Source organism: Mercenaria mercenaria, chromosome 5 (assembly GCF_021730395.1).
Source record: "Mercenaria mercenaria strain notata chromosome 5, MADL_Memer_1, whole genome shotgun sequence".
NCBI classification, from domain to species: domain Eukaryota; kingdom Metazoa; phylum Mollusca; class Bivalvia; order Venerida; family Veneridae; genus Mercenaria; species Mercenaria mercenaria.
In genome coordinates, this window is record NC_069365.1 from 70,809,471 (window position 1) to 70,837,162 (window position 27,692).

The 27,692-nt window shown below is 33.8% G+C and overlaps 1 protein-coding gene across 3 annotated transcripts in view; it reads left to right on the forward strand.

Moving 5' to 3' along the window:
- The first annotated feature begins 111 nt into the window (after window positions 1–111).
- Window positions 112–27,692, forward strand: part of LOC123557555 (zinc finger protein GLIS1-like) — a 38,637-nt gene continuing 11,056 nt past the window's right edge. Inside the window, exons 1-6 of one of the 3 annotated variants that reach the window (XM_045349079.2) lie at window positions 112–241; window positions 11,011–11,201; window positions 16,400–16,486; window positions 19,769–19,883; window positions 21,067–21,323; window positions 24,166–24,398. In XM_045349079.2, coding sequence (XP_045205014.1) covers window positions 16,475–16,486; window positions 19,769–19,883; window positions 21,067–21,323; window positions 24,166–24,398 — 617 coding nt within the window. In that variant the 5' untranslated portion in view covers window positions 112–241; window positions 11,011–11,201; window positions 16,400–16,474. Of the gene's footprint in view, window positions 242–5,107; window positions 5,214–11,010; window positions 11,202–13,541; window positions 14,389–16,399; window positions 16,487–19,768; window positions 19,884–21,066; window positions 21,324–24,165; window positions 24,399–27,692 lie in introns of those variants that run through there. The other 2 variants (XM_045349080.2, XM_045349081.2) reach the window with 2 other exon arrangements.

The following is a 27,692-nucleotide window of genomic DNA, read 5'->3' on the forward strand; positions in this document are numbered from 1 at the left end:
ATATCGGCCGAACAGGAACATTGTAAATTGCATAGTTTAATTAAGAAAAGTCTTTTTATTTTACAGTTCCGTTCATTTCGCGAAATTGAATCCATTTCGTGTAATTTATTTTCCAAATGACGTCATGGTTTATTTGGATCGCAGGGGGTCTAGGCGCATGTGTGTTGACAAACTGTCAAATATTTTTGACACACCTGGAAACAATTGTTTTGATGATTTTGAGTATTACTGCATAACTCAGGTAAAATTAGCAATGTGTTTTTTCTTGCAGTTGTTTTCTAGTGTTGGTATTTGCACTTCCTGGAAGAAAGGTACAACATTTCATTGAAAGTTCGCACCCAAGCTCATTCGTACTTTGGTCCCCATTTTGGGACGACTTAACATTTGTACTTGTATTGGTCCTGGTACTTGTATTGGTCATGTAGAATCTTCTTGAGTTCTGGTACTCGTCTTCCACATCAATTAATGTATTCTACTCACTTAATGTCATATTTCCAGTGTTAGATTGTTTTGAACTAAGGAGTCGATAATGATGGTTGATTAATAAGGCAGTGGCTAGAGAACCGGAATTGGTTGTCTAGAGAACCGGAATCGTTTCCCTAGACAGCGAACTTATTCGACCGGAACCGGTTCTCTGTCTAAAGTACTGTGCATAGGCTAGGGAACCAGAATTTTATTTCTATGCATAGAACTGCCAATATTCATGCAGTTGCACTTTGTTTCTTTTGGAAAGTATCATGCATGTTATTATCTTAATTAATTTTACCATATCAGCAAGCCATGCACTTGCATTTACCTGCGTTTACTGTGTCTCCAACAGCGTACTCGCCGCATACTGTCCGCCATATTGGAATGATAAACTAGTAAGAATTAATGCGGAAATCGAAGAAAGCCGAAATACATTTGAAATTTAAACTTAAAAGGTACAATACAATGAAAGAAACAATTAAAAAAAATAAGTTATTTCTGTTAAATAGGATTGATCACATGTTTTTGTTAGCTCACCTGTCACATAGTGACAAAGTGAGCTTTTGTGATCACCCTTCGTCCGTCGTCTGTGCGTCAGTCCATCCGTCAACAATTTCTTGTCTGCACGATAGTGGTTTCATTTATGATTTTATTTTAACCAAACTTGCACACAACTTGTATCACCATAAGATCTCGGTTCCTTTCTTGAACTGGCCAGATCCCATTATGGGTTCCAGAGTTATGGCCCCTGAAAGGGCCAGAATTAGCTATTTTGACCTTGTCTGCACAATAGCAGCTTCATTTATGATTTGATTTTTACCAAACATGCACACAACCTATATCACCATAATACCTTGGTTCCTTTCTTGAACTGGCCAGATTCCATTATGGGTTCCAGAGTTATGGCCCCTTAAAGATCCAGAATTTGCTATTTTGGCTTTACAGCCATATACTATGATATAGAGACTTCATTTATGGTTTGATTTGATATAAACTTCCAAAATATCTTCAACAACAATAAATCTTGGATTCCATGTTGAACCAATCGTAGGTTCCAGAGTTATTTTATATCTGATTACCTCCCCTGATTGTAATCAAAATGGATTTATATCAGTAAGTACTTATAGGACTCATTTGAAATTTCATTATAGTCTTTAGTTAGACTGAGGCAATCAGGGTAGATAGCTATGGACTGATTTTATGTCAAATTACCTCCCTTTGTTTCAAATTAAAATGGGTGTATCTCAGTAACCAATGAAGATACTGATTTGAAATGTCATTTGTGCCATCAGATAGACTCGGACAATCAGGGTAGATAACTTTTGACTGAATTTATGACAAATTACCTCCCTTTATTTTATGTAAACGAATACATCTCAGCAGCATCTAATGAGATTGGTTTTAAATGTTATTTAAGTCTTCCAGGGTAAGGAATAGTCATGTTAGTACAAAAATGCAGCATTTGAGCCTAGGATCCTCAAACTTGGTATGGAAATTGGCCCTGACTAGGTCGAAAGGGACTATTACAAGAAAATATTTATCCTGATGATATTTAATGTGTATGCCTATGTACGCTATGTCAAAACTTGATCATATTATTTTGAGCAATGGTACTCAGGTGAGCGATACAGGGCCATCATGGCCCTCTTGTTAATTTGCTAATCACTCGCAAACTTTGATTAAAAAAAAAACTGATGCATGTGAAATGCCATGGCATTACAAAACAGTATTTAAGGAGGTACATGTAGGTTACCTTAATATTTATATGTGTGCATGCCCAACCGGAAGCTAACGTGACAATTTACGACGACGTTTACGACAAAATAAATGTGTTTGTATATCCATTCTTCAGAAAAAAAATCATGAACCTGTCTCTGATCGGATGCTTAATGGTTTAATAATGCAGAAATAATGAATAAATTGTGGCAGAAATGCTTCAAATTATTGTTGCTTTAAAAATGACGTCATGACGTTACGTGTCAGTTACCGCACAAAATTAATAGCTTTTATTTTGAAAGTATGTAATTCTGTACATTTTCTTTATTTGAACTATTTTAAACAGCCATTATTTGCTGAAATATATGTGTCTTTCGCTCTGAATAATAATTAATATTTTGCTTCTTTTATGTAATTATATTGAAATGTTATGCGGAATGTAAGAAAATGGATGATGGTAACCAATGTTATTGGGAATATAGCTGGGTGAAAGATTACTTAATACGGTCATCAGGGGTCACACTGGGATTTTTTTTCTTTGAGCCACTGCTTTTTCCGAAGATAAAATTATGAGGCCAACAACGGCGAAGCGCATTGCATTGACGTTCTTGCAGGACTACATTATATGTACCAAAGTACTCGTACTACTCAAGAAATTAATGTAGTTGTAACATATATTTCTTAGTAACCCTTTAAAAAGCTATTTAGAAAATCAATTTGTGTTAATTTCTAAAATTATCATTTTTATAAACATCTGCCATTTAATGAAAAAAATCTGAATATCACATTTGAAATGAAGATGTCAAAAAAGAAAAAAAAAATGTTTAAAAAAAAACCTGTCTTATTTTGCACATTGTCTATAAGTGGGTGGGGTTCGATGCCTTCGCATGTTTTATTCTCGAAAAATACTTCAAAATAAGAGCTGCTTTTGCAACAGTTGTCATATTTTCCTTAAATGTAGACTTTTTATTGGCTTTTTATTAAGATTGCACTAAAAAATCTCGTCAGAAATGACAGAAATATCCGAAAATCACGGTCGCGAAAACGGGTGACAAATTCGGAAAACGCAAGTTGGAATTAAATATTTGATAAAATACCTATGTTTTATTGCTTTTCTATCATCATAGCTATTCAATACTTGCAATTTCTGCTTGTCTAAAGCATTTTTATTTGTTTTTGCCCAAACTAACCCTCGACAATCATAGAAAATTTGTCTAACGGCCGACTGCTCATAAAATCGTATCAAGTGCACAAAATAATGATTATGATTATCCAATTTGTTATTCAATAATATAATTATCGCCAATTAACTGCCTGATCAAATAAAAAAATTGCAAATTGGCTCCCTCCCTTTCAATAATGGATGTTGTGGCTACACAGATTATCGATTTTTCACACCTTTTGGTTCGTAAAACTGGCAATCATTCGTAGTTTGCAGACAGATATAGCTTCGGGCCATTTTCGCCAATTAGAAAATTTCGGAGCCACATTTAATTTTTTGTCGCAAATGGCTCAAGTGGCGATCGACAGCGTGACCCCTGGGTCATTTTCAAATAAAAATGGGGCAGTTTGATTTGTAGTACCTATTTTTCAGTTTCCGTTGATAATTGGTTATTTAACATATCTAAAAACTAAGCTCTAAAAATATTAAAATTGTTCAAATTTCACTAGAAAATTGTGGGTTCTTGAATTAAATTGATGTTACCATGGAAACGAAGCCCGTGACCAATATATCTAAATGTATAATTCAAAAGCATTGACACTGGTCTATTTAAGGAACACAGCTTCGGCATTTTACTTGCATTTCAACAATATCCATAATAATAATAGCAGCATGCAGAACGATTTTTCCATAAAAAATGTCAGACGAGGCATACTGCTGTAAGTATTTTAAGCTGTGAAATTTGTTTAAATAAATGCAAATAACACGAAAATATTACTTACGTTAGAAATAAAATGTTTTAAAGCTACATTAACAAGAAAGGTTATCTTTTTTCGTATTTTTTATAAGAAATTACGGTAAAAAGCAAGATATACACTATTTTAAACATCTCTGTTGCCATAGTTACTTTAAACTAAGAAAAATAGGGTATTATGTAAAGTGCTTGGTATTTTGCTTATAATATTACCCAAATATTCCATGTTGGTCATTAACAGAATGGCACTGAAGCCGTCGAAAAACTCGTTTTCATACATAGTTGTTTAAAAATGAGAGAAAATGCATTACCATGGAAACATGAGCCCCGCGACATATACATTTTAAGCTTATATTAGAAAGCTAACGCGCACACTAGTAAAATTATTAATTATGCAGACTTCTACGGATAACAATGAAACCAAAATGCACTGAAAACTGTTAAGTATATGTATTTTCCTTCTTCTTTCTATATAAAATATCTTTGGAGAGTCATGTTCTTCAAACCTGTATAAAAATTATACTTGTAGTACCAGAAATAAACGAAATTGATCAGCTGGCTAAAGGTTAAACCAATATCCAACATAATAAAAAAGACATGCTAGGTTTTTTCAGACTTTAAAACAGAAAAAAGAAGAGCAAAATTAAGTATAAACATATAACCCCTACAAAAGCTTGTGTTTTTTTTGAATAACTTAAAAGCATGTTGCAAAGCATTTAAAGGTGTGCCTGCCAAATAAAGCTAGAGAAAAATAAAAGTTTTTGCTTTGCTGAACATTAAAAAAAATCCCCTCTAATTAATAACCATTCAAAATTCAGACTACCCAAATGACGATTTTAATTTCTCAATTACCACTCATGAGAAATACAATCATACCTACGTATTTTAGGCTAGATGTTTTATTTAAGGTATTATATATCTTTAAAATCTAATATGGCCAGATATAGACCATGCAAATATTGGTAAATTCTTTTATTATCTGTGAAATAACAGTGCCTTTATAATGTTTGAAAAAGTAACAAGAGTTTTTCGATTTTATAATCACAGATTTTAATTGCTTGCCTACATTTAATGATAATTCTTGTATAAGTGCTTTAGGATTTTAAATGACAGGTAATCTAAAGTCGTGAAATATACGTCATTACGCATAAAAGTTTATTGGCGTATTTGAAGTTTAAAGATAGTGCTAGAGTTTACGATGTTTTATCTATGCAAATTGTTACAATTGAGATCCAACTGAAATTGGTAATTGAATTGAATTTGGACAGTGGACTTCTGCATGTTAGTATTCATTTGATATATTTAAGAAAAAAAATTTTTATTTACTTTTTAGTAAAATTCTATTGTAATTAGTTTTGTTGATGCTAATCTTTTAGTCACAGTTTTACCTTGGGATCACTTTCTTTAAATGTAAATTTTTGAATCACCAGAAGTATAATTAACACATTTTAGCTCAACTATACAAAGTCTGGAGAGCTATCCTACTCAATCCGGCTTCGGCGTCCGTGTCCTTCCGCGTCTGCACCTTGGTTAAAGTTTTGATGCACTTTCACTTTATCTCTGTTATTACTTGATGGATTTGTTTCAAACTTAAATTATCCCCCTTTCTACTTAAAATTTTAGGTTAAAGTTTTGATGCACTTTCAGTCTATCTCTGTTATTACCAAATAGATTTGATTCAGAGTTTAAATAGTTGTACTACATCATCGCCCACATCATATGACACAAGAACGATAACTCTTGCCCCAATATGAATTATCCCCCTTTTTACTTAAAATTTCAGGTTAATGTTTTGATGCACTCACTCTGTCTCTGTTACTACCAAATGGATTTGATTCAAAGTTAGAGTAGTTGTACCACATTATCACCCATATCATAATTATGACACAAGGTCCATATCTCTTGCACCAATACCACTGTATTTCATGAAGTATGCCCCCTTTTAATTAGAATTTCAGGTTCTTAGTGTTGTGCACTTTCACTATATTCTTGTTATTACTTAATGAATTTGATTAAAATTTGAATTATTTCATCCACATCATCATCCTCGTCATATGGCACAAGGTCAATATCTCTGGCACAAATATTTCATAAATCAATATATCCCCTTTTTACATAGAATTTCAATTTAATTTTGATGCTTTTTCACCATATCTCTGTGTTGTTACTAAATGAATTTCATTAAACTTAAAACGTTTGTTCCACGTCATCACCTACATCATATTACACAAGGTCAATAATGCTGGCACAAATATATTATGAGTTATGTCCCCTTTTTACTAATAGAATTCCAGGTTCAAGTTGTGATGTACTTTTGCTCTATCTCAGTTATAATTACTGATTTGATTTGATCCAGACTTAAAATACTTGTTCCATTTTATTAGCCACATGATATGACACATTGTGCATTACTTTTACAGAAAGTTTCCATGAATTATGTCCCTTTTATACAAAATTAATGTTTTGAACTTTTGATACACTTTATCTCTGTTATTACTTAATCCATTTGTCACAGACAAAAGCTATTGTCCAATGTCTTCATCCACATTGGAGTCATTAAACACTCCAGTGACAGCTCCAGCTTTCTCAGATTTGCCCAGGTTCACTATCCAGCGTGGAAATAGTTGAACACACTATCGCCGGTGACAGCTCTTGCATAGTTTCTATCCAGTGAGAAAAATATCGAGGGGTTAAAGCTAGAACGGTATAAGTTCACGTTTTACTGAAAATCACTTTTTTAGACTTTTTAAGACCATTTTTAAAGCTTCTTCTTTTGCCCTTATCTCTGGCACCATATTAGGTATGAAACCTAAAATATCAAAGGGAACCATATCGCAATAAGTGCTTATCATCAGTGTCGTTGTATGCCAGAACATTATAAGTGCATTAACATGAAAACCAGAAGGATTTAAGTGCACTTAGTTCCTTCTGGCGGTATACATTTTGATACATTATGTAAGGTGAAAAATGTGCCAAAACGATACAAGTGCACTTAAACCATTCTAGAAGTAACACATTATGTTAATAATTCAAGGCGCAAATGAAATATGATCACTTAATACATTCTGGAATTAACTCCTTTGGTTAATTAGTAAAGAAAAGACTTTCAGAACTTGTATCCACAAGGTATATAATTGTTAATTGTAAATGGAAAGTAATATTTTTATTAAGGTATATGTTATATTCACATGATAACTTATATTGTTCCCTGCTAAAATGGTGAAAACTCTCCAGATTTAACAGTATTCTGCCATATTCATATATATCAAATAGTTTTGGCAAAGAAAAGTATTAAAACTATGAGAAGGAATTATAAAAGGAGGTAAGTTACTATTAGGTTATTGTCAAGCTTGTGCTGTGAACAGAAAACAAAGAGTTGACAGAACAGATGACAAAACAGTTGAGACTGTTTAATCAGGAACATAGTAAAATGAAAACCAGAGATAGAGAAAAAAAATCAAACAAATTGAGGACAAAACAAGAGCTGTCTGATGACAGCGCGCTCGACTATTCGAAGAATTGATTGAAGAATGGGGTCAAAATATTTCCATGGATATTCAGACAAAAGAAATAAATAGATTAGACAAACAATGTTCCTGTATTACTTTGATTTCGATAAGTCTTGCACTAAATGGCAATAAATGAGCCAATTTCAAAGTCCAAAAAGGGCCATAATTCAGTCAAAATAGTTATGTACTCTTGCCTACAGATGGAAATCATAATGATAAACAAGTGTTCAAAGTTTAAAAGCCGTATGTCAAATAGTTTTGACATAACATGGACTTGTATGAAAACAGAACCAATTTCAAAGTCCAAAAAGGGCCATAATTCAGCCAAAATAGATGACAGAGTTATGTTCTCTTTCCTACAGATAGAGACTATTATACTAAACAAGTGATAAAAGTTTCAAAGCCATACGTCAAACACTTTACAAAAAATATGAACTGGTACGAAAAACTTAACCAAGATTTCTAAGTCAAAAGGGGCCATAATTCAGCCAAAATCCTTGATGGAGTTATGTACTCTTGCCTATAACTGGACATGGTGATGGTAAACAGGTGTTGAAAGTTTCAAAGCTTTATCTCAAAAGACTTTGTCAAAATATGAACTGGTATGAAATATTAACCCAGATTTCTAAGTCAAAAAGGGCCATAATTCAGCCAAAATCCTTGATAAAGTTATGTGCTCTTGCCTATAACTGGACATGGTGATGGTAAACAAGTGTTGAAAGTTTCAAAGCTTTATCTCAAAAGACTTTGTCTAAATATGAACCGGTACGAAAAACTTAACCAAGATATCTAAGTCGAAAGGGGCCATAATTCAGCCAAAATCTCTGATGGAGTTATGTACTCTTGCCTATAACTGGCCACGGTGATGGTAAACAAGTGTTGAAAGTTTCAAAGCTTTATCTTAAAAGACTTTGTCAAAATATGAACTGGTACGAAAAACTTAACCATGATTTCTAAGTCAAAAGGGGCCATAATTCAGCCAAAATCCTTGATGGAGTTATGTGCTCTTGCCTATAACTGGCCATGATGATGGTAAACAAGTGTTGAAAGTTTCAAAGCTTTATCTCAAAAGACTTTGTTAAAATGTGGACTGGTACGAAAAACTTAACCAAGGTGTGACGCCGACGCCGACGCCGTGGTGAGTAGGATAGCTCTACTTATTCTTCGAATAGTCGAGCTAACAAAAGCGACCATCTGCAGTCAAAGTAGTTTTACTGACTCCATGTTCCATTGTCAACCAAGTTTATTACATGTATAAAGAGAAAGTTGGGTTGCTATAATTTGTTTTTCTTCTCTTTGCCGAATTTAAGTTCAACATGTAAATTGTGGAAAATATCTGAAGAATTTAGAAACTCTTGTGAACTTTGAAGTTGAACTGTTGGCATACATGTACATGAAATAATTTACTAGGACAGTAAAGCATGTGTGTTTTCATTGTGATTGTTGTGAAGGTGAGAATTGTTGCTGTAACATTAAAGTGGGGGACAATCAAAATTGATTAAATTACAGAATTTGCCATTTAGTGAGAAATGTGTTTAGTTGGCATAACTCAACGTCAATTAGTGAGGCATGACTTACCCGCTATCCTTGGTGTTTACCACAGTATTGTTATGAGCTAAAAGTTCAAACACACTTCAGTTCATAAAGTTGATCTATACTTGTTTGTCAGAAAATACTGTTGTTTATTTAATAACACTGATAATAATTTAAATGAAAACGATAAGAGAAATGTACTATTCAGTTTGTTTAATATTAATTGTTGTTAAAACTGAAAGTTCTATTTTGTTGAATTTTGGATATAAAACAGTTTAATATAATACTTAAAGTTACTTCGTTGATTATTTTCACTTTATCAAAATAGGAACCACACAATTCTTCAAATATTAACTTAAAAGTTACCCTTGATATTTTCTTCAGTAGAGGGTATTTTAATCAAGGGGATTTTGATAGCCCCGACGTTTCCAAGAAGGGGATTATGATACCCCTGCTAAAGTATGAATGGGATTTTGTAACATACTGTCTTTTTTCAGTGAAGGGAATTTTGATCACGGAGATTTTTATATACACTTAGCAAGCATTAGAAAAATACAATAACATAGAAACCATTGAGCAAGTTTTAAGTAAGCGAACTAATGCAAACGGTTGATGATTGTAAATGGAGTAGTAGTATAAACAAGGTGATAGAAGAGCAAAGAAAGTAACTTCAGTAACTGTTACTGTATTCATACCCTGTCAGTCGGATAGAACTGTGAGAATGGCAAAAACAAAAAATCCTTCTGTTGTAGCACATTTACCAGTGAGAGTTTTTCTTTCCATAAAGAGCATTGCAAAGTATGAATTCCAAAAAAGCTTAGATAAAAAGGGACAGAAAAGTGGAAAAAAACTGAAAGGTTACAATTTAAAGAAGGTAAACCTGCAAATGAATATGTTTAATACAGTTTCGATGACCTACATTTCCAATGTATAAAACTGAAATCATCAAGGAAAGGAGCTTCTATAAAATCTGATTTACTGACGATCTACAATGCAAAACTTCCCATTATACAAAAAAGGAAGGACTTCTTTAGCTTTGTTCTGATGGAACAATATCTTCAGAATTCCATCAGTATTTCAAAAATGTTCATTCTGAAAAAACAGCCAGAGACTGCCTATCAGAAACAGACATGTTGAAAGTGATGACTCTGATATTGAATAGTTAATATAAGTACAAAAGAGTTGTTTTGTTTTATGAGGTACTGTATAGAAAAAGATGGGGAAAAAATCTTTTACTAATATCTAGAATGTGTTGTTGAAACTTTGTGTGGTGTAATTGTTATACAATTTTAAACATATTTTGTAATTTTATACACATTTTACTCAACATTTCTATTTGTACTAAGTGCACATATTTCTTTAGTCTTTGTAAATCATGTCATAAGATTTAATAGGTTTGTTTTAAGTGCACTTGTGACAGTATGGCATCAAATAAAATCAGCATTATTGCAGTATTTTAGAGAACTAAGTGCACTTAACACATTTGAACCCTCGAATTATTTTCCATTTTGTTGTATGCCAGATTGAGTTAAGTACAATTTTAACTATAAAACCAATTTAATTTGCGAGTAGTCCTTTTATATTCTTCATATATTATAACAACATTATTGTCTACAATATAACCAAATCTTACCTAAATATTCTCATTCAGTAAAAAGTTTTATGTGTCTAAAACCTTCTTTTGCGTTTTTCTCCACTATTTGAAAAATGGACTTATACCGTTCTGGCTTTAACCCCTCGATATATTTGATATTTTTCACTATGAATTGAAAATACCAGATAATTTACTGAAAAATATGTAATAAAAATTTATACTACCTTCTTCTTCTTGGCATTCACCACATTACTATCTTTTTTAATATTTGCAGATATTGTAGAAGGAAGAGAGTGGCACAGTTACCCAGCAGATCAGCAACAGTTAAAAGTATTGAATCGATAGACAATTGTGCAGAATCGATAAACAATTCTGCAGAATCGATAGGCAGTTGTGCAGAATTTATAGACAATATTGCAGAATGGGCTAATGTCCTGAAGAGACTTGACATTATACTTAAAACTGGTGAGTTATATGATATTAATATTTTTTTAAATCATAATATTTTTTAATGCAAAAGTAAATAAAAACTTAAAGAGTCTTTGGTCTTTCTTTTTCAGCAGGAACATTTTCACAACTTGAACAAATTATAAAGAGAATATTATTTCTGTTATCAGTAACAAGATGTCCAGTGCAAAATTTCCTTGTTTTTCTTTTTCTGTCTGATATAAAAGTAAGTTTGTTTAAAAGGGGAATGTCTTTACATGAACATCAAAGTTAAAATGATATCTAAAACAGAAAGTGAAGTCCTTGTAATTTATCAAAAATGTTCTTAATACTAAATATAATATTATGTTTTGTAGGTTGTTACTTTAGTGGCATGATGTTTATTCTACTTTTTTAGCTCGGGGGACCAACGTGGCTGAGTGGTCAAGGTCCTTGACCTCAAATCACTTGCCCCTCAGCGATGTGGGTTCGAGCCTCACTCGGGTCGTTGAATTCTTTATGTGAGGAAGCCATCCAGCTGGCTTACAGAAGGTCTGTGGTTCTACCCAGGTGCCCGCACGTGATGAAATAATGCATGCAGGTGGAAAGTTGCCATATGACCTATAATTGTGTCGGTGTGATGTTAATCCAAACAAAAAATTCTACTTTTAACACTACTATAATCAAAGTATAGTGAGAGTTATTGTACTCACCAGGGCAAAATGTGTCGGAGTCAGGGTCACACCGTGTTCATACCATTAGCCATATCTCGGAAACCATTGCATGTAATACAATGAAACTTCACACAATGTCACATCCTACTAATGTAACAGAGTGAGATAACTCTTGATTTATGCCCGTTTTAGCAAAGAAAATTTGGTTAATTGAAATTACTTTTCAAGTCATATCACGGTTACATGCTGTCTTATTGTTCATTCTGTGAAATTCTTTTTTTTAGTGGGCACAAAAGTTGGAAGTTTATGCCAAAATGGCTATTTCTTGTGGATATGGAAATATGGGTTTTAACCATTAAAGATTGGGAATTTCACATCTTTACTGGGATTTAATTCTCCGGATCTTCTCAACCACAAAATATGGTTTCACAATTATCTATGGCATGACTTAACATTTCTGGAGCTCTCTACATGTTTTAAGGAACACAAGAGTGTATTAATTTTTTTATAAATAAATAGTAGAACTCTGTAAATGACTGTTTTCACTGTTAATATAATTAATACAAAAAATTTTACATTTTGAAAAAAATGGACACAAGTATGATGCCCTGTTGGTTGAAAAGTCTACTTGATACTTATTAATTAATATTAATTAATTATTTAATTAATTAACACTATCAAAGACTACAGATGCACTGGATAGCCTCATAAACAAAATTAATAAATTAATATGCACTGAGATTTTTTAAGGGGATATTATTGTTTCATGCTATTAAATATCTCACAATTTGATAATTCACCACTGGGGGTCTCATACCTGTCAGAGTATTTTTAGTGCTTGTCTCCAGGGTTTAATTCTCTGCTTAGTAGGTTTAATACTACCCATAGCTGTAAATCAATGCACTTGATGCATTTAATGTAATATTGTTGAATTCTTGATTGAATCAAATTCATGAAATATGGTTTAAAACTCGGTACCGTAGAATGAGTAATTTTCATGTAGTTTAATTTTGAAATTTGACTCACATTGTAAAGAGCTTTTGTAGTGTTTTAGATAGTGCTGCTTTATTTCCGTGTTTTTAATTCAAAAGTCACCATGTTCATGAATATATGTGAAAATAACACCATTGCAGATATGAACCAAAAATGAAACCATTATGAATGTTGCGCAAAATAAAACTGTTGTGAGTGTTGCCCAAAATAATCTTATCATGAATTTTGCCAAAAATAAAAAAAGCATCACTAATGTTGCCCAAAATAAACTTATCATGAATGTTGCCATAAATAAAACCACCACAAATGTTGCCAAAAATAAAACCAACATCAATGTCTCCCAAGATAAAATTATCACATGTTACCCAAAATAAAAGCCACTACAATTGTTGCCAAAAATAATACTATCATAAACGTTGCCAAAAATAAAACCATCATAAATGTTACCCATGATAAAATCATTATAAATGTTACTTGAAATAAAACCATCATGAATGATGCAAAAGATAAAATGATCATGAATGTTGCCAAAAAAAAAAAAAAAAGCCGACATGAATGTTACCCAAGATAAAATCGTCATGAATATTACCAAAGATAAAATCACATGAATGTTGCCAAAGATAAAATCATCATGAATGTTGCAAAAAAATTGGACAGCAAGACTTTATTATGCCCCTTCCTTCCCCCCCCCCCCCCCCCCCCCCCCCCCCGAAAAAGGAGGGGTATGTCAGTCGGTCAGTTAAAACCATCATGAATGTTACCCAAAATAAAACAATCATGAATGTTACCAACAATAAAACCATCATGAATGTTACCCAAGGTAAAATCATTGTGAATGTTACCCAAAAATAAAACCATCGTGACTGTTCCCCCCAAAAAAATATTATCACAGATGTTACCAAATCTACAGTTTCAAATCAGTGAATAAAAGTGATTTGAAAAATACACAGTGTACAACAGGTTGAACATGAACCAACAAAATATGCATTAGAATCAAATCACTGGCATTTAATTACAAAACATTTAAATAAATATTTGTTATTTTTATTCTCAGCATGCTTCAATGGATTAAATACTGTTTTGCATGCAACAATGTCCCAAGTAGATAATTAGATAGTGATCAACAGCATGTTATAGGTTTTTAATAACTTTTGCCATTAATTGAACACACAATTTAATCAATACTTCAGACCTGTAGGGGGTCCAATAAAATGTTCTACATTGTAAATCTCCTGTTTAATCCATTTACCCCATAGGTTTTAATAGGCTATTAATTATGATGTAAAATTTTAGATGCCAGTATTTAAAGTACCCAGAAGTTGTCAAAACTCAGTTTGGATTAAGAATTTTATCAGCATTTAAAAAAAAAGTGTTCCTGTTCTGATAAAATAACATGGTGAAAAGGTGTTAAGAGATTTTTAAGTGAAATTTTATTAACATTACCTGTCATCTTACCGGTGCTAGAAATTTTAAGTCTGTCAGTTTTTTTTAAAACAAGTGGAACATTAAGAAGTTTTAAGACAGAAATATCTTTATCTCGCAGTCTGGGGAAGAAAAAGGTAAGAATTTTAGGGAAGTAACAAGATTACCACATAATGCCAGTTGTTAGTACAAGTACAGTTATTTGCAAGATTTTATTTTTATGAGAGTAGTAGAAAATTACAAAGCTTAAGAGAGATATAATAGCTCTTAATTTAGGGAACTTTTGGTCAAACGGTAAGGACTTTAAATTTTTCCTTCTTTGTGGTCAGTTATCAGAATATATGAATGCACAAGGAAAAGAATATATGATTAAAAAAATTTATGGCTTCTCTGATTGTTATGTTTTATCTTATTGTGGAATATCACAAGTGTCTCTTTGATGGCTTGTGATAAATTCTTAAGTGTTCACAAGGAAGTAAGGCTTAGAAATCATTGTTGAAATTTAAATTAAAGAAAAAAATTCTTTTTATTTTTAAGTTCAGACTCTTCACAATCTGGAAATATTGATACCAGTGCAAAAAGTAAACTTAGATGAATTTGCTTTCCTGGTAGACTCTAGGTACAGGAAGTAATTAACCATTCTGTTTTCTGATTGGTCTATATTCAGATGGCAGGATTTTTGAAAAAATTGTGAGGAAATGTTTACACATCAGTTAGTAGAAATATTTTGGTGATGCAAACTTGTGTTAAACAGATTATTTATATAATATTCTAATTATTTTTTCTGGATATAAACTTTGTTGAATAAGGATAATGCAATACCATGTTGTTAAGCAATAAGACTTCCAAGAACCAGAGAATATTGCAGCAAGTGGAAAGGTAATGTTAATCAATGATAGTTATATAAAACACTCTTTACTCAAGCAATTGTTAAAACTTACATTATTACATGATATTGCAGCAAGTGGAAAGGTAATGTTAATCAATGATAGTTATATAAAACACTCTTTACTCAAGCAATTGTTAAAACTTACATTATTACATGATGTTAGTTTAATTGTTACTGAAAGATCACTGAAATGATTGACTTTTAATATTTATTTAAATTGCAAAATTTTAATGGTTTTATGAATTTACATCTGTTTTTCAGATATTAAACAAAATCCTTTTCTTTGAACCTCAGAAATTCATTTTATGCTGTTTGTTACGTATTTGCGAGTACTTTGCATATTATTTGCATGCAAGTTGCAAATACTTTGCTATCACTTTGCGATTACTTTGCTATCAGTTTGCGATTTATTTGCCGAAGTTTCAGCTGCGAATTGTAAATTGTTTGCGAAGTGTTTGCATTCTGTGTGCATTGTGTATATTTGCAAAAGCTTTGCAGAATAGTTGCACGTTTCGTTCCATTTCTACTCGTCTGCGGAATATATTCAGCAATCATGTGCTGCAACTGTTCTGCAAAGGTTATGGCAAATATTTGGCAAAGGTAAAAAGTATATTCTGCAAAGGCCCTGTTTTTGCATGGGATATTGCTGCACAGGTTTGATAGGTTCGCATTATTATGGAAACTTCCCATCTTTTGATGGTAGAAGAAAACTTCAGTAGCTCCTTGTCCCTCTGCACATAATTTCATGCACAGACGGGCACCTGGTTAGGACCGAAGACCTTGTGTAAGGCAGCTGGATGGCTTACTCTCATAAAAGAATTCTACCTCCCATTAGTTAGGTTTTAAACCCACAGTCTGCAAACTTAAACACTCGCCCATGGAGGCCCCATTCATAGATTTGATGCATAGTTCAACTTTTGTTAATGGCACCTCCAATGTAAAACACTCTTTCAAAGGCAGATGTTTTTCTTCTCAGTTATTTTCTTTTGTAGTTATAAAATTAAATGAGCTGCGCCATGAGAAAACCAACATAGTGCATTTACGGCCAGCATGGATCCAGACCAGCCTGCGCATCCAGGCAGTCTGGTCAGGATCTGTGCTGTTCGCTAACGGTTTCTCTAATTGCAGTAGGCTTTGAAAGCGAACAGCATGGATCCTGACCAGACTGCACAGATGCACAGGCTGGTCTGGATCCATGCTGGTCGCAAATGCACTATGTTGATTTTCTCATGGTGCAGCTCAAATTTGTTTTATTTCAGGGGTTAGTGTTTGTTTTGGTCAAACCAAGGTATGAGTGATTCCTCAGAAGTCACAGCCATCTTCAGTAAACAGCCATGAAAGCTGAGGTTTGTTGACAATTTCTGAAAGGGGCATCTCATGAGTTTCATGTCAATTGTTTTAAAATTGAGACTATACTTTTATTTATTAGTAATTGTATTAAAGTTGTTATAAACAGTTGCTTAATCAGAACAGTATGTATAATATTTCTGCAGCAGTAAAGGCGATGGAGAATGGAGGCGATGTACAGTCATGTAACTGTTAGTTTAAGAAATGATTTTTTTTTTCCGAGTACATGCAAAATGAATGACAGAATAGGATCTGGCAAATCCATGAGTCACACTGGCAATTCATGTTTAATTTGACTATCCTATTTCCTTTCCATTTGTAAACACGGTTATATCATAAATTGCACACATTTTGTTGCATTTAACATTTAAATCAACTTCCTGGCAATGCTGTCCACAAGGCGGAACAACTGCAACATCATCTAATGAAATTCTTGCTGACTATATGCGAACGTCATCAAAACTGCTGCACATTATCACTAAGCAGCATTGTCACAACTTTTCATTGCCTATAACCTTCAACCTTCAAACTGCTAATAAATCTTGACATCAGTTGTTTGCTTATGAGACTATATAAGAAAAAGTGTGAATCGAGGATGGCACTGGCGCAGTTATGTTATTCAGTCAAAATGGTTTGGTTCCGTAAGTTTTCATCATCTTGGAATCATTTTAATAGTGATAATACAATTGAGGATAATGCTGAGGTACCATAATTTTTTATCTTATAAGACAATATATTGTCAGTTTTAGCTCACCTGTCACATAGTGACAGGGTGAGCTTTTGTGATCTCATTTTGTCCGTCGTCCGTTCACATTTTCTTGTGAACACGATAGAGACCACATTTTGCAATGAACTTTAATCAAACCTGCACACAACTTGTATTGGCATAATATCTCAGTTTCTCTCGAAAACTGGCCAGATCCCCTTATGGCCAGAGTTATGGCCCCTTAAAGGGCCAAAAATGGCTATTTTTGGCTTGTGAACACGATAGAGACTACATTTTGAAGTCAACTTTAATCAAACGTGCACACAACTTGTATTGGCATAATATCACAGTTCCTTCCAAAAACTGGCCAGATCCTGTCATAGGTTCCAGTGTTATGGCCCCTTAAAGGGCCCAAATTTGCTATTTTTGGCTTTTGCAGCCATATAGAGACTTCATTTATAGTTTGATTTGATACAAACTTGCAAAATATCTTCAACAGCAATAAATCTTAGATTCCATGATGAATCTTTCAGATCCAATCATAGGTTCCGGAGTTATGGCCCGTGATTAACCCCTGAAAGAGCCAAAATTTGTAAATTTTTAACTTGTGAACAGGATAGAAGTGACATTTTATATTTGATTTTAACTACACTTACACACAACTTAAATCACAGTAACATCTCAGTTCCTTTCAAAAACGGGCTAGATTCCATCATGGGTTCTGGAGTTTCTGCCCCTGAAAAGGGCAAAATTTTCTAGTTAGGCCCTTTCAGCCATATAGAGGTTTCATTTATGCTTTGATTTGATACAATCTTGCATAGAATGATTATCTTGATGATTTCTAGGCCTGGATCGAAACTGGGTCATGTCAGGTCAAAAACTAGGTCGTCGGGTCAAATCAAAGGAAAAGCTTGTTAACAACCTAGAGGCCACATTTATGATCCTATCTTCATGAAGCTTGGTCAGAATGTTTATCTTGATGATTCCTAGGCTAAGTTCGAAACTGGGTCATATAGGGTCAAAAACTAGGTGACTTGGTCAAATCAAAGGGAAAGCTTGTTAACACTCTTGTTCATTTGATGTGCATGAAACTTGGTCAGAATGTTTCTGTGCATGAAATATTGGATTAATTATCTGGGTCATTTAGGGTCAAAAACTAGGTCTCCAGGTCAAATCAAAGAATAAGCTTGTTTACACTCAATAGGCCACATTTTTTGGTCCGATCTTAATGAAAATTGGTCAAAATATTAGTCTCCGTGAAATCACTAGGTAAAATATGTTTACACTGTTATTGTTTGTTACTAAGGTGAGCGACTTGGCCCTCTTGTCTTCTTGCTAACATCAACTACATCAACTGATTACCAGTTGTTTTTTTAGTTGGAAATGAAGTTGTCTAGAAAGTGATGAAATTCTATATTTTTAGCTCATCTGATTTTTTGAAAAAAAATGATGAGTTATTGTCATCACTTGAGCGGTTGTCGGCGTCGGCGTCGGCGTCGGCATCTGCGTCGGCGTTGCTTGGTTAAGTTTTATGTTTAGGTCAGCTTTTCTCCTAAACTATCAAAGCTATTGCTTTGAAACTTGGAATACTTGTTCACCATCAAAAGCTGACCCTGTATAGCAAGAAACATAACTCCATCTTGCATTTTGCAAGATTTATGGCCCCTTTTGTACTTAGAAAATATCAGATTTCTTGGTTAAGTTTTATGTTTAGGTCAACTTTTCTCCTAAACTATCAAAGCTATTGCTTTGAAACTTGGAATACTTGTTCACCATCATAAGCAGACCCTGTACATCAAGAAACATAACTCCATCTTGCTTTTTGCATGAATTATTGCCCCTTTTGGACTTAGAAAATCAGTTTTCTTGGTTAAATTTTATGTTTAGGTCAACTTTTATCCTAAACTATCAAAGCTATTGCTTTAAAACTTGCAACAGTTTTTCACCATCATAAGTGGACCCTGTACAGCAAGAAACATAACTCCATCCTGCTTTTTGCAAGAATGATGGCCCCTTTTGGACTTAGAAAATATCAGATTTCTTGGTTAAGTTTTATGTTTAGGTCAACTTTTTCTCTTAAACCATCAAAGCTATTGCTTTAAAACTTGCAACTGTTGTTCACCATCATAAGCTGACCCTGTAAAGCAAGCAACATAACTCCATCCTGCTTTTTGCAATAATTATTGCCCCTTTTGGACTTAGAAAAATCATTTTCTTGGTTGAATATTATGTTTAAGTCAACTTTTCTCATAAACTATCAAAGCTATTGCTTTAAAACTTGCAACAGTTTTTCACCATCATAAGTGGACACTGTACATCAAGAAACATAACTCTATCCTGCTTTTTGCAAGAATGATGGCCCTTTTTAGACTTAGAAAATCATGGGCAGGACAATATTTCTATTATACAAAAAAAATCAGATGAGCGTCAGCACCCGCAAGGCGGTGCTCTTGTTTACATATACATTTATCAAAGGCCTGTGACGTACATAAGAAACAGTTTTTAACAAATTTTGGTAGAATATAATTTTCTATATACAAATAAATTATCAAGTTGACATTTTTTCCCATTTTAGGTCATATTACGGAGGAGAGGAGAAATAAAAGTTGACAATGGAAACATGGAATTGAATGTAGCAATGGAAACTGAGCAGTATTCCCCATCAGACTTTATCAATCATCTTGTATCAGGTTTGTGTTTAGCTTGACTATTTAAAGAATAAAGAGAGCTTTTCTACTTACCACTGTTAAGTGTCAATGTTGATGTTGGTGTCACACCTTGGTTTAGTTTTTCATACCAGTCAACCTTTTGACAAAAACTTTTGACATATAGCTTTGAAACTTTCAACACTTGTGTACCATCACCAGTTTTAGGTAAGAGTATGTATCATCGAGGATTTTTGTCTGGCCCCTACTTGTAACTTACAAATGTTGGTTAAGTTTTTCATACAAGTTCATATTTTGTGAAAAATGTTTGACATATGACTTTGAAACTTTGAACACTTGTTCATCATTATCATCTCCATCTGAATTTAAGGGTATGTAACTATGTCAAAGTTATTTGGCAGAATTTAGCCCTTTTTGGACCAGTAAATCACTTTTAACATTGTTTATAAACAGTCTCTATCTGTAGACTAGGGTACATAACTTTGTCAAGTATTTTTGCTGAATTATGGCCCTTTTTGGACTTGGATATTGGTTCATTTTTTGTACAAGTCCACGTTTTATCAAAACTTTAAGACATGCAGCTTTGAAACTTTGAACACTTGTTCATCATTATGGTCTCCATCTGTTATCAAGGGTATGTAACTATGTCAAAGATATTTGGCTGAATTTTGGCCCTTTTTGGACTCGTAAATCAGCGAAGGTTTTCAATATTTTGTCTAAACTGTTTGACATATGGCTTTGAACTTTTGACTACTTGTTTACCATGACCATAGTCTCCTATGTAGGCAAGACTGCATAAATAGGACAAGGATTTTTGCTTCGTTATGGTCCTTTTTGACATAGAAATTAGAGATCTGAAATTCTAGTAATATTTTGACCCCAGTAACTTACATCAGTTCTTGAAATAATTGAGCACACTGTCAACAGACGGCTCTTGTTTGTGCATATTATAACAAGGGGTGTAACTTGAATCACTTGGAATCACTTAACCCTCACCTCTGTGTGTTTGAGACCTGATTGGGTTGTCTTGTAAGAAAGCCATCCATCTGGCTTAAGGAAGTTCTGTGGTTCTACCGATGCCAGGAATGAAGCCTGGATTTAAAGGCACCTGGAGTCTGTCTCCACAGTCAAAACTGTATAGGTACAACTTAAAATTCGACAACAAGACTATTTACTGTAACAAAAAAAAAATGTTTTGCAATTGCAGATGAGAGACAGGCACATACAAGTTCCCCAGATGATAAATCTTTGGCAAGCAGGCAGTCAGGAACTAAGCTGTCCCCGCAAACTGTTATTCGACCCATTCCCATAATGCCAGTTGACACCTCCGTTTATACCAGACCACCAACCTACATAGACAACATACCATCAGCAGTCACAGTCCCAGTGATGCATGCCTCACTTCTAGCTGGTCATTTAGTGAAAAATAGTGTACTGACCATACCTGCGAACCAGGACATAGAAGTAAGTCCATAGGACCAGGGCCCATATTCATTAAAGTTTTTTAAAGTCTGAGACTTCAACTTAAGAATACAATGCTATTTATCAAGGAATTTCATATTGGCCTTGTTATTTGTCCAAGGGTTGTCGTATTGGCCCAAGACCGTAGGCCGAGGGCCAATATGACTGCCCGAGTACGAATAACTAGGCCATTGTGAAATCACTTGTTTAATGATGATTTTATTATTTATTTTAACTTCCAAATATTAGCGGTAACAGCATAAGAACTCTTGAGTAACCTTACTGTAGTTATACACGTTAAAGAAAAACTTTGTTTTAAGCATTATCATTATAGCCAGTAAAACTGAATGGGTTGTTTGTTGTTACGTGTTATTAACTTTGAGAGATATTGTGATGCCTCAACATAATCAGCAATAACTTAAACTTACCCTTAATTATTTTCTCTCATGAGCATCTTATCATTAAATCTGAGTTGCATTAAATGAGCTGCGCCATGAGAAAACCAACATAGTGGCTTTGCAACCAGCATGGTTCCAGACCAGCCTGCGCATCCATGCAGTCTGGTCAGGATCCATGCTGTTTGCTAACGGTTTCTCTAATTGCAATAGGCTTTGAAAGCGAACAGCATGGATCCTGATCCGCTGGTATGGATCCATCCTGGTTGCAAAGCCATGATGTTGGTTTTCTCATGGCGAGGCTCAAATGTTATTTCTTTGTAGGCTGCAGGCAATGAGACACAAAATTGTACACACATGTGTTGATCAAGAAAATACAACCAACCAGTCACATATTATACACCCCCATCCTTTGTTTTATTCTTATCCGAATTTTTTTGCAGTTTAAGCTCGTGTTCGCAACCAATTATTCATCCACTTCCCAGCTTGTGAATTGTTATTATTATTGCAAAATTAATCCACACTGTCTAAATGTCTGTTTAAGATAAGTCTCATCCTTTTAATTAATCTGAGTTTCTCATATTTCCTCAATATTTTCCTTGAAATTTGTCAAAAATTGTTTGTGCACAATAACGAATAAGCTGAAAGTATCGTTATGATCTACAAAAGACTTACATGGACATCGTACGCCTGCTCGGTCTTACTTGGTTATTACATGAACATGTTAGATAATATTTTTGTCAAAAATGTGAAAACTAATGTAATGTATAATTCTTATGTAAAACAAAATGGCATCATTAAAAAATCTGACGGAAGTGGTTTCTCTGTATTGAACCAATCAAAATGCTTGAATTCCATATTGGCCCTGTTTTCTCGTATTGGACTTGCTTTTCTCATAATGGCTCAATTTTACTTTGTATTAGCTCTACCTGTTGCATATGATACATGTACACAATTAATCTAATACAGTATATATTATGTAATATTGTAAGGTTGAAAAATAACAGCAAATACTGAAATTCCTATTACTTCATTTATAGTAAATTTATACTTATGAAACTTTGCAGAGCTGTCTTTAGCTGCAGAATATACATTCATGCAAAGTTCCAGTAAAATCAGTGTTAATCTAAGAATATTAGAAAATATAGAAAATTTAGCATTATAAAGTCCAAGTTTAAATTCAATATTTAAAACATTAATGAATATGGACCCAGGTTTCACCAAGTTTTAAAGTATGAAACTAAGATAACAAAGGGGTCCTCCATAACCAAGTGGTTAAGGTTGCTGACTTTGAATCACTTGCCCCAAGTGGGTTCTAGCCGCACTCGGGGCGTTAAATTCTTCATGTGAGGAAACCATCCAGCTGGCTTACAGAAGGTTGGTGGTTCTACCCAGGTGCCCTCCTGTGATAAAATAATGCACGGAGGGGCACATTGGGTCTTCCTCCACCACCAAAGCTGAAAAGTCGCCATATGACCTAAATTATATTGGTGTGATGTTAAACCCTACAAAAACATTAACATAAAAAGACTTTAAAGGGATTGACTGTCAGACTAATGTCAGAATATCATTATCTTTGAAAACGTATAAAAAAGTTAGCAGCTTATTTAAAATTACTGATCAATAATATGTAAGTTGATACACCTCTAGTAAGGTTATACAGCAAATATTATGAAAAAAAATTGACATTAATCTCGAGTCAAACCCTGTAGAATCTTCAAAATCTTGTTGCAGCCAATACTTCAATGGTAGTCTGTACTTCATGAATTTTGCATACCTTTCTGTAATTATAGGAATTGTCTTCAAGCAAAGTTTCATTTAGAACAGTTAATAAAATTGAATAGAATTAAGGTAATTGAAAGTTTTAATTAAAACGTTAAGTACTGGTGAATGTGACCTCATTGTTCGTTATCTGAGAGACCACACACTAATATAAGCTGCTGTAAAACATGCACTGTTACAAAATTGTTTGCTTTTATTGTTTGCTCTTGCAAGAATAATTATGCACTTTGATTTTGTTTAAACATTGGAGTGTTATATTGGAAAATTTAAAGCAAAGGGATTGTTCTACAAGTGTTTCTGACTGTCGTTAATGCATGTGTCAATGTAAAAAATAAAACTTCTTTATCTGTTAGACCTATGAAACTTGAAGTTAAAAATTCTTAGGCCTGTGGCCATTAAAACTTCATAGAATGTTTGTTTATGGACAGTAGATAACCTCTGTCAAGGTGACAGAATGCATGTGACTGAAAATTACACTCGTTTACATACAACAGACAATTTTGTGGAGTATTTTTTTTTACAAACAGCGCTTCTATTGACTTGTCTTCAAATTTAGTTTTGTTACCTCTGAATATATATAATTATGTGTGTGTGTGTGTGTGCCAGTGTTCAAATTATAATTTTGTTATTCCTTTAATATTTATCAATGATTTTGTTTTCCGTTTAAGGTCAGTTCAGCGTCAAATTCAGTGATACAGCCTAACATCAGTTCTGATAGCATGTTACAGAATACCCATGATCTGCTGAACTGCAAATGGCTTAACTGCCAGCAGCAGTTTAGCTCTATGGATGACTTGGTAATGCATGTCAATGATCACCATGTACGTGTAGAACGCCCTGATGTAGAATATCAATGTAAATGGGGTGGATGTCCTAGAAAAGGAAAAGGATTCAATGCAAGGTTTGCTTTTTGTAGTAACACTGATTTATTAGTAACAGTTTCGGATTTTAGCTCACCTGAGCACAAAGTACTCGAGGTGAGCTATTGTGATCACTCACCACAAAGCGTTCGTCCATCCATGCTTTTCTTCAAACAACATCTCCTCTGAAACCATGTAGTGGAGATTGATGAAACTCGCCTCGGATGTTCCTTTGGTGGTCTTCTTCCAAAATTCTTCCAACTGTTTCGCTTGATTGCATGTAGGGGCCACCAGAGTTAAAATCAGAAAAATCTTCGAATGACGTCTCCTTAATTGCTTGTCCGATGGTAAAATGAAGTCACACAAATGGTGCTTATTTGACCGTCTACCAAGATTATTCAAATTATTCCCATTTGTCAAAAAAACATGGCCACCAGATGGCGTGGTCACTTTTTCCCTATATGTATATAATGGAAACTTTAAAAATCTTCTTGTATGAAACTACTGGCCTGATTTGAAAATCATTTCACACAAATGGTCCTTGTGGTAACTCTCTACTAAGATTGTTCAAATTATTCAGATTCATCAAAAAACATGGCCGCCAGGAGGTTTGGTCACTTTTCCCAATATGTATATTGTGGAGACTTAGAAAATTTTCTTATATGAAATTGCTGGCCCGATTTTAAGATAATTTCACACAAATGGTCCTCGGGTGATCCTCTTAGTACTAAGACTGTTTTAATTATTCTGATTTGTCAAAAAACATTGCTGCCGGGAGGGCCTGATCACTTTATCCTACATACATAAACTCTACGTAACTCAGGTGATTGATCTAGGGACATTGTGGCCTTCTTATTCTTTTTAAAGATGTTGAAAACCATGTTGTAAGTAAGTTTTTAAAAGTAGCTTATTCATAGAAAATGTCTTCAAAGTCAGGTAACCAAAGCTTTCCCCTTAACATTATAATACTAGTCTTGTTCATTAGGAGGCTTCTGACAGGTGGGTTGTTTTACCAGGTCAGTCCACAAATGTGAAGGCAGGGCTCTAGATAAGATGCGTATTAGCGTAAATTACACTTTGAAATAATGCATATACAGATGTCTGCTAATTTTTTAGCGTATAAAAACGTGCATGAAATTACAGAAACGCATGCAGTGACTTTTTACTAGCGTAAACAAAATCTGAATCGTCTGGATGCTTTACATAACAGAGCACGATCGGCATTCATTCTGCCAAATTGAAAGTACACAGGCATTGAATGGTACTCTATAAACCTAGGTTAAACTATATTATTCACTCAATGCGTGCGTAAATCAAATTGTTGGGAATTAATATTGATGGTAAGGTAGTGTATTTTAAAGCGGTGTCGATTTAAAATATCAACTTCCTGTGTGGAGTAAACAACAACATGTCTCATTCTAAGAATGTATGAAGTGAACAAACGTGCTACGCATATTTTAAACCCACAAAAAATGATTCCCAAAACATGGTTAAAGGTATATTGAATAATCTATTGGATTTGGCAGTGAGTGTGAAGCCAAAGCAGGCCAATGGAGAAAAAGGAGCAAAAACTTGAATGCTGAATTGAAACTGAACTGCAAACAAAGTCATGGGTGTTACACCCAATAGATATGTTATAAAACTGATTTCTGTTTTTTTTCTCATTTACCAATTTTCAGGAGTAAAATTACTCCTAGTCAATTTCAGATTTTACCATTTTACTCATTCGCAAGAATTATGATGAGTAAATACTCTTAGGCCAAAAAAATTATCTGGAGCCCTGTGAAGGTGCACAAATAAGAGTTTGAAAATAGCTGTAAAATGCCAGGTGGTCAAATGATTTTAAGCCAAACAAAACAAGATAGGCGATAATTAGCCAGACATTGTTTTGTGATAACTCGGCACAAAGTAAACAGTAGTTCTGTTTATGTCAAAGTCAATTTACAGGTTACTATATTTGGTATATGGTGAATCTAAGAGTTAATGAAGGGACAGGATAATTTAAATACAACCCCAGCAGGTGGTTATCAAAAATATGTAAGCAGAACTTGTTTTCATTGTTGTGTATTTGACTGATTTTTTTGAGTACATCAGAATTCCTTAGATTGCACTTTCATGGGAGGACTGTTCTACAAAGACTTCTTGGTTTTATGAAGAACTAGCTTTTGATTGTATTTTAGGTCACTGTTACTGAAAACAGAAAAATGATATCTGTTCAGAAGTTCTAATATATATATGTATAAAAAATGACATAATTATTGCGATGTAGCTAGCTAAATAGGACAGAAATGTTGGGTGTTTCTGTTCGCTGCAAGGATTAAGGTCACTGTTACTAAATATAGAAAATGTTTGAATGACTTTGTTTTGGGGGAATTTCCACATCTCGTGTAGTTGCTCTTAGGGTTTGCGGACAATGGACTGGTGAATTGCAAAATTAGTAATTTTATATGTATTCTGAAGCCATGTCAATGTCAGTCCATATCAAGACTTTTCCTACTTAGAAGTTACTTTTCCCAGTTCAGGGAGTTCTTATTTTTAGCACCCTCTGATACTTTAAAATGAGCAAATAAGATAAGTATCAATATAATTATTTAGATTATTATACTATGAGACCTCCTTGGAGAAGGGTAAAACATGTAAGGGTAATACAACATACTTTACCCTTAAACAACACAAAAAAGAACTGAAAATGGGACTTTTAATGCAAATAGATGCATACTCTCAAGCAAGTTCTACTGTATTTGGAATGGCAGAAAATTTTGTTAAGTTTGATATAGTTTATTTTATTGAATTGTAGCAGTATATACTTCGATTGAAGGGCTTATTGAAGAGTAAGGAAAGCCTGACAATAAGTTACTTTTATATGAAAGCCATCTTCAAGCCTTTTATAACACTGAAAGAATTTTCAAAATCAGACCACTATTGAAAAAGATATTGCAGTTTCAAATTTAAGAAAATGGCTGATCATGGAGGTAGCCATTTTAGTGTGTTTATGACGTCATTTACACACTGCTGAATTCTTTTTTAGCAAATAACCTTTTAAATCTGTTTCTAACATACCTGTGAAAGTGGACGGCTCTGAAATCAAACAATCAGGCAGTGTCAGGAACCTCGGTGCTTTCCTGGATTCGAACATGAGGATGGAGCAACATGTGAATAGTGTGTGTAGAAATTCCTATGCACAGTTGCGGCAAATTAGTCACATCAGACAATATATAACCGCAAACGCAACCAAATCTCTAATCAACTCTCTTGTTACATCACGTTTGGATTATTGCAACTCTCTTCTATATGGAATTCCAAAACGGTCAATGAACAAACTGCAATATGTCCAA